At 32.5% G+C, this 14,028-nt stretch overlaps 1 protein-coding gene across 1 annotated transcript; it reads left to right on the forward strand.

Moving 5' to 3' along the window:
- The first annotated feature begins 5,348 nt into the window (after positions 1 to 5,348).
- LOC111904654 (uncharacterized) lies at positions 5,349 to 7,291 on the forward strand. The gene is made up of 10 exons (XM_023900393.3): positions 5,349 to 5,505; positions 5,599 to 5,657; positions 6,013 to 6,053; positions 6,146 to 6,177; positions 6,369 to 6,397; positions 6,464 to 6,500; positions 6,592 to 6,648; positions 6,773 to 6,849; positions 6,944 to 7,017; positions 7,107 to 7,291. The coding sequence occupies exons 1-10, from the start codon at positions 5,422 to 5,424 to the stop codon at positions 7,124 to 7,126; spliced, it is 510 nt and encodes a 169-aa protein (XP_023756161.1). The 5' UTR covers positions 5,349 to 5,421; the 3' UTR covers positions 7,127 to 7,291.
- Positions 7,292 to 14,028: the final 6,737 nt, after the last annotated feature.

Here is a 14,028-nt window from a genome sequence, read left to right on the forward strand (position 1 = left end):
TTTACAGCAGAGGTAGTTGTAGATTCTTATTCGAACAAGTTGAAGCTAACAACATGTCGATTACATATTGGGGTTGGTAAGAATAGAGGGATATTGCCCCTCTAACCTAAGTGGGTCTACCTGCGAAGCAACTGGTACTTGGGCAGGGATCTTGGGGGGGGGGGGGTGTGCAAGGCCCTCGCAACAGGAAGAGGCGGTTGTCATTTGAAAGAAAACACTCTTAGTTTTTATAAGGTTCCAAACCTTCGCACCCTAATGAAAATCATCAACTTTGTTCTAATTGATAAGATTTTCATCTAGATGACATCATACAAAGTATGATACCCTTCGATGGTACGACCTACGTATCGGTGAAATGAATAAAACTTTGAATAATCGAGACTAGGAGGCCAGGGAGTGGTTGATCTCTAGGAAAAGAAAGGGTTTTACAGGTCAGAAGGATAGAGAATAGGGTAGGAATGGGTAGGGCTAATAGCGGGTAGTGAGCTCTATGGGATCCCCAGGGTCGCTTGGGAGCACCTTGTTGCTGCTGAGGATCATAATTGGCCGGAGGTGCAGCGTTGTTATGAGGGGTCATGGAAAGAACATGTTCAAAATCACGATCAATTCCTTTTTCAAATCCTATTGCATATGTATGAGCTCTTCCTACGTGTCACAAATGCCCTACGAAGTTGAATGTGGTGTTCCATAAGGCTGTGATAAAAAAAAAACAAAAACTGAATAACGGAACCCAACCAAATGATGTTTGGTTTATTTCGTTCGGGTTATTCGGTTATTTGGTTAACTCGGTTTGGTTAACCGAATAAGGATACATTATTTGGTTTGGTTTTGGTTAAAATTTTGTTATTTTGGTTAAACTGAGACAACTGAATAAGCTATATAATTAATATATATTTTATAGTTTTATATCTATAAATTAACATTTTATATTGAACTTGATGGATTAGTTACTAAAAAAGATTTTGATAACTCATTTAACTATGAACCATTATAATTTTATAATTGATTATATATTATATTTAAAAAACAACAACTAATTAGCCAAATGTTAATTAATCTTCAGTCATTTCTTTTATCTTCATATACGAGTAAAGCTATTGTAACATCCCGATGATTTAAGGTACTCCTAGTTTCATCCCTTTAATTTATTTATATTGCAATTGGTACCAAAGTTCAAGAAATATATGCATGAAGGGACTTAAGCATTTTGGTAAAATGAAGCTTCGGAGTATGCCATGCGTACGTGATGTACCCTAGTACGTTGGGCGTACATCATTATATGCAGGGCGTACCAACTAAATAAGGAAACCCTAATTTTTAGGGTTTGGCTGGTATTTAAGCATCCTTATGGCCTCATTTCCTTTCATCTTACCAGCCACCATCCTCTTATTCATGTTTGCAACCCTAATATCCCCTTGAGGAGCCATTTCTAAGCTTGTGTGTATGTTTTAGTGCATTAGAAGAAGAAGAAAGGAAGAGAAGACCTCCTTAAAGGAGTGAAGCTCTCTAGATCCATAATCACACCACCTTTTGGGGCCATTTTGAGGTATCAAGTTCTGAACTTTGTGTTGTTTCTTATAGATATTGTTTTGGGTTAGATTTAGGTTCTTTTTGTCCCAAATGTGGTGTTTCTTGAAAAAAGCATGTTCTTAACCCTTTAAGATGTCCTTTCAGACCCTTGGGAGGGTCATGAGTCATAAAAATGAGTTTCATATGGTTGGTTTTGCTCCATGCATCTTGTAGAATGTCTTAATGGATTAAGAAGTTGAGATAAGCACTTAATGGGCATGTAAAGTCATAAAGTTGCAAACTTTATGACTCTAGAGTGTATTTTGGACATGGATCTGAAGTTGGGATGTAAGAGCTTAAACCATTAAGCTCTTAATGAAGTTTTTGGGCTTGCGAGGGTACGCCCCGCGCACTCGGAGTGCGTCCCACATACTCGCTCGACCACCTCGATGGTGGTCAACTGCGAGGGTTGGAGTACGCCCAACATACCTCCGGAGTACGCCCCACGTACTCGCATTGGGTCAGATCGGTTGGGTTGACTCGGTTGGGTTGACTCGTTTGACTTAGTGGGTTTGACAACTTGACTTGACTTTGACTTTGACCAAGTTTGACCTTAAGGGTATTTTGGGAATTCTAACTGAGTTGGTCATTTGGATGGAATAGGAGGCAATCAGAGCTGAGATTTAGAGTTGAGATTCCTTCAGCTTTTGCCCAGTTTGTGAGGTGAGTTTTCCCTATTGTCCTTACGGGTCGAAGGCACCAAGGCCGACCCATTGGCTTGATATTCTAGTATTCACTGATATGCTGAGTATAGAATATATATGCATGAGTATACTAGTTAGTGATACGATAATGGTAGATCTGTAGGACTACCTGTGATTTCGTCTGCATGATTATTTGTATATGTTATTATCTATTATATGCTGATATATTGTGTTGGGTTGGGTTGAGGCTGTACTGCTTTATGTGGTAGCCAACAAACCCTGGAGCAATCCATATATAAGCTGAGGGCCAGGTATGGCATGCCAGACTCATACTGAGGCTTCATGAGCATTCCAGATACGAACTGAGGGTCAGGTAGGGCATGCCAGACTCGTATTGAGGGCTTGGTGGTATTCAGTCCGAGGACTGATTTGGACGTGGAGCAAGCCAGGCATAAGCTGTGGTCCATGAGGGCAAGTCAGACTTATGTTGTGGGCTCAGTTGTAATCCATTCTTTTAGCTGTGGACTAATTACATGTTGTTATTGTATATGTGTTATTTGGTTATGTGTTGGTACTTTGGGGGAACTCACTAAGCGTTGACTTATATTTTTGGGTTATGTTTTAGGTACTTCGTATGACTGCGTAAAGAAGAAAGTGTGATCGCACACATCCTCTATTTATGATCTATGGTTTTGGGAAAACTCTGATGTCATAAATATTTTGAAAACTATTTGTAAACACTTTTATGGTTTTGGAATGTATTTAAAAAGTTTAAATTTATCTCAATTTTTATAGCTGTTATAGCTAAGTTAAATTTCCATTACAACTTGTATGTCTACATCGACACTTTAAAACAACATATCGTGAAAGACTGAATATAATGTGATGTATTAATGTATTTTTTCATTTGGTAAAATTTTAGTAAGTTTTTTTCTTTTAGTTTATTATTTATTTTTACAAGAGAAATTTTATTTGGTTTAACCAGTAATAAACTATAATCGAATTAACCAAAACTGATTAAACCGAACCTTATTTGGTTTGGTTATAGTTATTTTTAAGATGTAAAAAAACCAAAAAAATCGAACCGATTAAACGAAAAAACCAAATAAAAAAAACAAACCAAATAACACAACTAGTATTCTGGAGCAAGTGGTTCCTTAAAAACTAAAAAAAAAAAAAACTTTTGTTAATGAGGTCATTTATATGAGAAAAGTTCAATAGAAAACAATTCTTAATCAAGGAACCAAAGAATCAATCCAAAGCGTCGGAATTTAAAACGATCAACGGCAAAAGGAATGATTGTAAACTTTTATAATGGACGCACATGTACCAGATTATAACAAAACTCATTTTCTTTTTTTTCATTTAAAATTATTTTTAGGCCAAGTTTTTTATCGAAAAAAAAACCCGAATATACCGTTGTTCACGATTTTTCGTCCTCTTTCCATAAAGATCCATGATGATATATAAAAAACGAACTTTTTTTTTTTTCGAAAAAAACTCACTTAAGTTTCTTAGTTTTTTTTAATATTTAAGTTTATTTATATATAAAAAATATTATTTTTTTGTACTTTATTAATAAACATCAACACCGATTAAAAAAAAACTCGAGCAGTGTAGATTCACACTGTGAATATAAACTGTAAATATTTTAATTTTTAATATTCACAATATGAAAAATCTCGAACAGTCCAGATTTACATTGCTCTGAATTATTATTATGCACACTGTGAATCTGAGAATGGTCATAAAAAAAAACTCTCGATCAGTATAGATTCACATTGTGAATCTAAACTGTAAATATTTCAAATTTTAACATTCACAATGTGAAAAAGCTCCGATCAGTTCAGATTCACACTGTTAGGGGTGTTCGTTTGAATGGATCGGTTCGATTCGATCCAATTAAGTAAATCCAAATTGATTTCAATTTTCAAAATATGGATCCAAATAGTCTAAACTAAATTCAAATCGGATTCGATCCAATCCAATTACAATTCGGTTGGTTCGGTTTTTATGATTCGGTTTTCAAAAACCATAACATTTTAAAAAGACATAGAGTTATAATATGATCTAATTTTACAGAAGAAGCAAAAACAAATTATTTATTTGTGATTTAAATTTATAAACAACCACTAAAAGGCATATTATAGTTTATTATTTAATAGATAAATTTTTTTTTGAGAGAAAAGTACATATTTTTATTAGGTTAAACCTTTTGAACTTATTTAAAAATTTATAAAATTAATAAATAATTATAGATATAATGAAAATAAATACATAACAAATTGTTATTCGGTTTTTTTGGACTATTTGGTTCTTATTTTATAAACCAAAACCAATCCGAAATCCAAAATAATAATTCGGTTTTGTTGAAAACCAATCAAAAAATCTGAATATCCAAACCAAATTGTCCAATTGGACAATTCGGTTTTATCCAAATAATGTACAACCCTACACACTGTGAATCTGACTTATTATTATGCACACTGAATCTGAGGAGGTTCACAATGTGAATCTGAAACAGGTTTACAATATGAATCTGAACGGGTTGACAATGTGAATCTGAACTGAAATATCGTTTTTTTTTAAACATGAATATGAATCTATGTTTAAAAACTACAAAAAAAAATTTATGAATTTTGATATATTTATTAATTTTTTTCCTATAAAAAAATAGACCTTAACTTTTTTCATCAAAGAAATGAAATGAGTTTTTTTCGAAAAAAAAAATCGTTTTTTATATATCATCATGGATCTCTATGGAAAGAGGATGAAAAATCGTGAACAACGGTATATTCGTTTTTTTTTCGATAAAAAACATGGCCTAAAAAAATTTTTAAACGAAAAAAAGTGGTGATTTTTTTTGTAAATGGTGGATTTTTTTGGTATAATCCATTGTGTGTACGTCCAATATAAAAGTGTACATCGGCGGTTGATCGTTATGATTTCCGATTATCACGATTGGTTCCTTGATTAATTATGGTTCTCTGTTAAACATCACCCTATTTATAGGAGGGTTAGATTAATTTATGTCACTTATTATTTTGACAAGAGTAAACCGAGGGTTAAATTCGATGTAAAAGTGAAGGGAACTTTTGTAAGCATCTCAACCACAAGGGTGTTTTCCGACTTTAAGTAAAAGTTGGAGGAATGAATAAACTCGGCACCTGAAAACCAGCCATAGAGACCCTCGCAGACGAGAAAGAAAATGGCGAACATTCGAGTTTTGAAAGAGTGGTTCGACCGAGTTGACTCAGAAAAAACAGGGAACATCACAACAATCCAACTCCAGGTTCTTTCGCTTCCAACCCTTTTAATTCCAAGCTATTTTGATCCCGAACTTTTGAATTCTCTCGATGAAAATTGACGAATTTTATATTGTTAGACTGCTCTTGCTGTTGGCAATCTACAATTTCCCGTCACAGTTGTTCAACAAATGATCAGGTTGGCATAATATCCAGCTTCAACATCATCAACTGTTTAGATTTCTTCCAATTTCTGTTTTGTTCTTTATTCTGGGTAAATTGATGTCAAATTCATCAGGAAACTGAAAATTTTCGACCAACAAAGTCAAACCAAAAATTTGGATTCTTTAAAAGCTTAATTTTGTAAATCATAGCCTATTTATGATCTTTAGAATCTTCAAATTGCACTTATTATAAAGTAGCAAGTAGCAACTATGATCATGAAATGATGTAATGTCGTAATGCACCTTTTCCCCTTTACACAATCGCAGTATATTTCACGTTTATAATGTGCTTATGGATGTTTTGTTTTTGTTTTCTTCTATCTTCTACAGGATGTATGATTTTGACAGAAATGGAACCATGAGTTTTGAAGGTAAACCTCGTATCTTCACTACTTAATGCAAGCTTAATGTGTTAAATCTAGTGAACGTTTGAATTTGACTTAGTTTCTTTTCCTCTTCTCAGAGTTTGTGGCTCTTAATAAGTTTCTTCTAAAGGTTAGAACTTTTCTATGTTCTTCCAAAAAGATTATTCTCTATGACTTTTGAGGTCAATTATGCAAACTTTTCAACTTAAAAATGACCAAATCTTTTCCAAACAATCCACCTACATACAAAAAGAATCAAATAAACCACTTTGAGTTGCTAAAAAATAATAAAAATTATAACTTTTTCCAATATCTTTACAGGTTCAACAAGCTTTCTCAGACTTAGAGAGGTAAGCGACATTCATTTATCTCAATTAAATAAATGGAATCACTTAATAATGTTTTTGGTCAAACAGGGGTCGTGGGTTTCTTGTTCCTGATGAAGTCTATGAAGTAAGTAACATCATTGTGGGCCCCTGTATTTCCTCTATTACCCTTGTTTAATACGTATAGGCTTTTTACTCTGTGAATTCAATAATAATAGGCTTTGATGAAAATGGACATCTCTCTTGATTCTCCCGCATTTTACACTGTTTGTGAGGTATGAATTATGTATATGATATTACTTATTTAATCAATCATGTTACATATTATAATTTATAAACGTAAGGTGAAAATTATACTTCACTTTATGGAAATTGCACCAATTTACGTTTTGGATGTAGAGCTTTGATAAAGAAAAAAATGGAAGATTTCGGCTGGATGATGTCATGTCCCTTTGTATATTTGTTCAATCTGCTAGGTAATTAAGCAAGATCATATACCTTTCATTTCATACAAATTGTTCATAAAGATCGTAATGGGTGTTTGTGTAATTTTGGTGTTATGTTTTGTAGGAATCTTTTTAATTCTTTTGACACGAGTAAACAGGGGAGGGTGACTCTTGATCTTAATCAATTCATATTTTGTAGTGAGTTTACCTTCTTTAAGTATGTTCTAATGTTTATGGCTTTATATATTATAAATGACCTTTAAGCTTGTTTTTTGAATTATTTGCAGCTGCGAATTGTAGAATATGAAGCCTATGTGATATCCCACGTGGAAAATAACAATTTAGTTACAACAAATGCGATTGAGTTTCTATAATTGGTGTTAATATCTCTGTATTTATTGGGATCCATTATATAATGATTTGGTCTTTAGCTATAATCTCATTAATCTGTATGTACTATGTAGCTTTTATTTGTGTACAAGTGTTTGACAAAATTAGTTGTAGGCTTTTGATTTGTTTAAAATTATATAAAATAACATTTGAATAAAAGTTCAAAACTGAAACATAAAAGTTAATTTGCAGAGATTGTAAATATGAAATTTCTCACTTTTTTTTTCTCAATTTTCATTTTCATTTTGTGTCATAAAGATAAATATGTAACGATGATAAAAAGAATTATGAAGTTTCAAAATCACCACAAAAATGAAAATTTTGGAAGAAGCGTGTCCAAAACATGAATTTTATGTTACATGATTGCTCATATTCCTTCAGGTATTATTGCATTAATATTCTTTCTAAGAATTCATATCCATTTCACATACTTCTAAGGATTGCTCATATTCCATTATAAGGTTCAAATCCATAACATTTATGCCAAGAATGTTGTTATTTATAAAAAAAAAGTAATCATCTCTATTCACATATTAATCATACGTTCTATTGACCCTAAGTGAGTTTCATCTTACTATTCCTATAATTAAGTTAATTCATGTTAGTTTTGATTATACAAATTTCCTTCTTCATATCAAACATATTTTCAAACATGCAATATTAATCAAATCAAGTAAAATTTGAACCCAATTAAAAGCTATATTATCATATCGTACCCTCAATCGATGCCTTTGATGGTAAAAATGTTGTTGAAATGAGTAAGAATCTTCATTCTCAAGCTCCTAAATCACCGAGGATAGCTCTAGCAATTTAGTCAAAAGATGACTTTTTTCGCTTTTTGGTCCATGTAGTACTATCGTAAAGCCTTTTAATCCGTTGGTTGTAAAATGTAGAAGGTGAGCGTTTAAATTTGTGAAAATAATAGTATCCCCTATCTTTTTTGGTCCAAAAGTATATCTTTTAGAGTAATTTCTTAACTATAAATAACAACTTACTTATAATCCATTACCTATAATTATTGCAATGTACTTACATTTCTGTACCATAATATCAATATGTAACAAGTCAAATACATTTCTCATATTGGTGACTAGAGTAAAGTAAGTTCCTATGACCAACAAGGTAGAGCTGTAACATATCCATTACCTGTGAAACATGATTTAACAAGTGAAAAGGGTTCATTTGGAAAAATGTTTGAAAGTTTAATGGTTTATATTTATAAAAGGTTAACCTATAATAAGTTGTTTTCGTTGCAACTTGCAAGGAAACCCATACAAAATGCGAGGAGGGATCAATGTTGGAATCCGCCTTCTTCTGTGATTTGAATTCTCTGACCAATGGGGTGTTTGAGATATCTTTTTGAGAGGGAAAAGAACTTTTGGGAAAAGATAACATACAAAAGATGTTTGGGAAAAGCTTCTTGAAAGCTCCTTTTGGATTTTTTAAAGAGGGTGTTAAAAAACTACAATCACATTTTTCCCAACATCTTCATTTCTTATATCATTTAAGGACAAAGAAACAGAAGGTTTTCAAGAACATACATCAAAAAACCTCACTACAAATACCCTATTCTACTCTCGTAACAAAACACTCAAACCCTAATCTAGGATGATAATCTGAGATGAACAACTGAATATTGCACAATAGAACACAAAGAACAATTAGGAAAAAATATATCAGATCTACGACTCAACACTTCGATCCTTTCACAAAACCCTAATTGACAGAACTTGTACAAGAGAGAAAACGAGACAGAAGAACAGGATGAAGGTAGCTGAATCTGCCCTCTTTACACTCTCTCTCTTCTTTTATACCTGCTATTGTTAACCGGATATAACCCGACCCATATCTAGGTCCGCGCCTTTCTTTCTTTACCCTGCATATATCATATTTAACCAATACACATATACACAAAAAATAAATATAAGATTGTATACTTATTCATAATATTTTCAACATCCCCCCTCAATCGAAATATTTATTTTTCACTTTTAAAAACATCAACAACACCCATTTTCTTAGTTAGAAAATCATGCTGCTTAACATTTAAAGATTTAGTTAAAATATCTGCAGTTTGTTCAGATGAACAAATCTTAACCAACCTTATCACACCATTAGAAATCTTTTCTCTAATAAAATGCAAATCAATTTCAAAATGTTTTGTTCTTTCATGAAACACTGGATTTAAAGCTAATTTGATAGTTGACTCATTATCACAAAAAACTGAAACAGGAATTAAATCTTTAACTTCTAATTCAAACAAAACTTTTAATATCCAAATTATTTCACAAGTAATAGATCCTAAAGCTCTATATTCAGCCTCAGTGGAGGATCTAGAAACAGTAGACTGTTTTTTACTCTTCCATGATATTAAACAGTTATTAAAATAAACCAAATATCCAGACACTGATTTCCTTGTAATCATGCATTTAGCCCAGTCAGCATCTACAAACCCTTTAAGCTCAAATTTATCAGATTTGGTTATAAACACCCCTTTTCCAGGACTGTTTTTTAAGTATCTTAAAAGTCTAAAAACAATTTTTAGATGAGATTTTTTAGGCTTATGCATAAACTGACTGAGTACTTGAACAGCATATGAAATATCTGGTCTAGTAACTGTCAAATATATCAATTTACCAATAATTTTCTGAAACTCAGTTTTATTCTCCAATAATGAATTTTCTTTTTTATTTTCATCAGCCTTTATCAGAATATTTGTTTCCAATGGAGTATTTACTGATTTACACCCAAGCATACCATACTCATGTAACAATTCTAAACAATATTTCCTTTGATTTAAACACAAACCATTATTAAATTTTATTACCTCAATTCCCAAAAAATATTTTAAAGTTCCAAGATCTTTAATTAAAAACTGAGTTTTCATAAAGTCTTTAACTTTCTGCAATTCATGTTCACAACTTCCAGTTAAAATAATATCATCTACATATACAAGCAACATAGTTATAGATCCTTCAAATTTTCTAACAAATAATGAGTAGTCACTTATACTCTGCTTAAAACCAAACATAAACAAGGCAGAACAAAGTTTTTCATTCCACTTCCTAGGAGCTTGTTTCAAACCATATAAAGATTTTGTAAGTTTACAAACCCTAGAATCACCAACAGAAAAATATCCAGGAGGAAGAGACATATAAACATCTTCAGTTAAGTCACCATATAAGAATGCATTATTAATATCTAACTGATATAATGGCCAAGAATTGTGTACAGATAAAGAAATAATTATTCTTACAGTCACAATTTTTGCAACAGGAGAAAAAGTTTCTTCAAAATCAATTCCTTCCCTTTGATTATACCCTTTAGCTACTAAACGAGCCTTATATCTTTCTACTTCACCATTAGACTTATATTTTATTTTAAAAACCCACTTACAACCTATTGGCTTTCTGTTCTTAGGTAAACATGTAATTTCCCAAGTATTATTTCTATGGAGAGCTTCCATCTCTTCATTCATAGCTTTAACCCAGTTCGGATCAGTTAAAGCTTCCTTATAATCTTTAGGCTCAACAGTTTTATTCAAATTTGAAATAAAACATTTAGTATTATTGTCTAAAAAGGAATAATTAACAGTTCTTTCTATACCATATTTATATTTTCCTTCAACAATGTAATCAGAAAACTTTACAGGCATATGAGACTCACGTCTAGACCTAGAAGGACCTAAAGACTGTTCAACAGAAGGGATTAAGGGTGACTGACTCCTTTCCTCAGAAATGTTAGAAGAAGAAGGAACAGAATCTGCAGAAGGAGGCACAATTGCCTCGCCACTACGATTGACATCATTATTAGAATTGATATCATCCAGGTGAATGGCTGCATCAGTACCATCCATCTGTGACTCTACTCTCAGCTCATCAAGATTAATAGAATCATTTAAGTATTCATTTGTATCAAATTCATCATAGGAAAATGGATCATTTGGGCCATAATCAGAAAAATTTTTGTCAACATTAGCTGACTTCAACTTATATGGAAAAACAGATTCATAAAATTTCACATCCCTGGACATAAAAGAAGTATTAGTATCAAGACTAAGAAGCTTATAAGCCTTTTTATCAGAAGAATATCCTAATAAAACACACTTTTCAGCACGTTCAGAAAACTTATCAGAAACATTTTGTTTAGCAGCAAAACAAAGACAACCAAAAATTCTCAAATAATCAAAATTAGGTGTTCTTTTATAAACAAGTTCATAAGGAGATAACCCATGTAAAACTGATGTAGGCATTCTATTTATCAAAAAAACTGAAGTTAAAACAGCATCTCCCCAATATTTTATCGGAACAGCTGACTGAAACAAAAGAGATCTTGCAACATTAAGTATGTGTCTGTGCTTCCTTTCCACAACTCCATTTTGTTGTGGAGTGTAAGCACAGGAAGTCTGATGAATGATACCTCGTTCAATACAAAAATATTTCATTTGATTATTTACAAATTCAGTACCATTATCAGATCTCACAACCTTAACATTGACACTAAACTGATTCATCAAAATATTTACAAAAACCTTAAAGCAATCAAAAACTTCACTTTTAGATTTCAACAAAAAAACCCAAGTAGCCCTTGAGAAATCATCCACAACAGTCAGAAAAAACTTAAACCCTTCTACAGAAGCTAGTCTATAGGGACCCCAAACATCTAAGTGAATTAATTCACCCAACTGAGTTGAACAATGTTGACTAAGTGAGAATGACTCCCTAGTCTGTTTAGCCCTATGACATACATCACAAGGAGGGAGTGACTCATTTCCCAGTTTCAATTTATTTTTCAAAATATTCAGAGCCTGATCAGCAGGATGACCTAGTCTACTATGCCAAGTTAACTTTGAGACACAACACTTAGAATTAATCAGATTTACTGAATTACCTGAGGGAATGTGATCTAGGTAATATAATCCCCCAGATTCTCTACCATTCTCCACCATCTTCTTTGATAGTGAATCCTGAATTTTACAATTATGTTCAGAGAAAGTAATTTCACATCCATTATCCTTACATAGTTTATGTACAGACAAAAGATTAACATTAAAGTCTGGCACAGCAAACACATCAAATAAAGTAAGATTAGAGGACAATTGAACATTCCCAATCTTATTTATTTTAGCAGAAGAACCATTAGGATGTTTTACAAGTAGATTAAGTTTAGACACATCCACAGTATCTTGGAGTTGTGATTCTGAGGCTATCATATGTTGATTTGCTCCAGAATCAACAATCCAACTTTGAGATTTATTTGAAGTAACAAAAGAATTAAAACAATATGTTGTTGTAGTTGTTGTACCTGCCATATTTGCAGCAGCAGGTACATCCTTATTGTCAGGAGTCTCATTTATGAGACGAAGAAATTTTGAATATTGTTCACTAGTAAGATAGTGACATTCACTACCACAACCAGACTCAGAAGCAACCACAGAATTGCTGTTTGAACCAACAGAAGAAGAATTCACAGAAACAGATTTATTTTGATTATTATTTCCAATTCTTTGTTTAAAATCCTTTGGATATCCAATCAATTTGTAGCACTTTTCTATTGTATGACCTTTAAGATTACAGTGCTTGCACTGTAGCCCTTGATTTCTGAATCTATTTTGACCTTGACCTTTTTTAAAATCAGTAACCTTACTATTAAAAACAGATACTTGAGGTTTTGAAGAAACAACAGAACTCAATGAACCATTCTTTTGAAGAGACTCTTCTCTAGAGAGAATTGAGAAAGCAGTTTTAACATTAGGCAATGGTTCCATTAAAAGAATGTGACTTTTAACCTGATTATATATATCATCAAGACCACTTAAGAATTGCATTAATTTCATCATTTTAGAATGATCATTTAGTTTATTTGCAGCTTCACAAACACATTCAGATAAACTAGTCAACCCATCAAACTCTTTCCATAAACAATCAAGTTTGTTATAATAGTCTGAAAGAGAAGAACCACTTTGTTTTAAGGTGTTTATCTGCTGATGAATATTAAAAATTACAGAACCATCAGCCTTATTATAGGTTTCAAACAACTCATCCCAAATGTCTTTAGCATTATCAGAATACACATGATTAGCATATATTGCTTCAGATATAGATCCTAATAACCAATTACACACAACAGCATTCACACGTTCCCATTTAGATTTTTTTGTTTCATCAGTTTTTTCAAGAACAATAGTTCCATCCACAAAACCCAATTTGTTTCTAGCTTTAAGACCTCTAGTCATTGCACTACGCCATAAACGGAAATTTTCATTACCAGTCAATTTAATAGTTATTATGGAAGTAACTGTATTATCAGAAGGATGTATGTATAAAGGATCATCAAAGTCAACAGGAGAATCCTTAGGGACACCACTTCCCTCAGGTGTATCTCCAGCCATAACAGATCACAAAATAACACCAATCAAGGAACAAACAAGACAAGAAAATGTCAACAAGTAAAGAGCAAAAAACAACACTTATGTTGGCTTAAAGTCCAGATGGTCACCACAGTTTGTCGGGGCCCAAGACAACCAAACATAAGGCGAGCAAAGAAACAAATAGAATCAACAACAAGTTCCAGACACCAAATAATTCGATGTAACAAGAGCACTAGATCCAACACATCTATAACCAAACAAGAAAAGGAAAGGGAACAAGAAAACCTCACAGTGCTTAAGGCAAATTTCTTGTTTAAAAATCGACTCCCTGAATCTTTTTCTCAACGGGTTTATCGGTGATGAAATCCGACCCCAAAGAGAAGATTAGAGGGATTAATCGATAACGGACACACTTGTGATTTTCAGTTTCACTCAGAGATCAGCACCAG

This window comes from Lactuca sativa, chromosome 8, assembly GCF_002870075.4.
Source record: "Lactuca sativa cultivar Salinas chromosome 8, Lsat_Salinas_v11, whole genome shotgun sequence".
NCBI lineage: Eukaryota > Viridiplantae > Streptophyta > Magnoliopsida > Asterales > Asteraceae > Lactuca > Lactuca sativa.

Bases quoted from the DNA above. Each gene is read 5' to 3' on its own strand.
- LOC111904654 (XM_023900393.3), top strand. From the start codon at position 5,422: ATGGCGAACATTCGAGTTTTGAAAGAGTGGTTCGACCGAGTTGACTCA. The intron at 6,398-6,463 runs GTAAGCGACATT...TTGGTCAAACAG, and splicing joins GCTTTCTCAGACTTAGAGAG to GGGTCGTGGGTTTCTTGTTC. The intron at 7,018-7,106 runs GTGAGTTTACCT...AATTATTTGCAG, and splicing joins TAATCAATTCATATTTTGTA to CTGCGAATTGTAGAATATGA.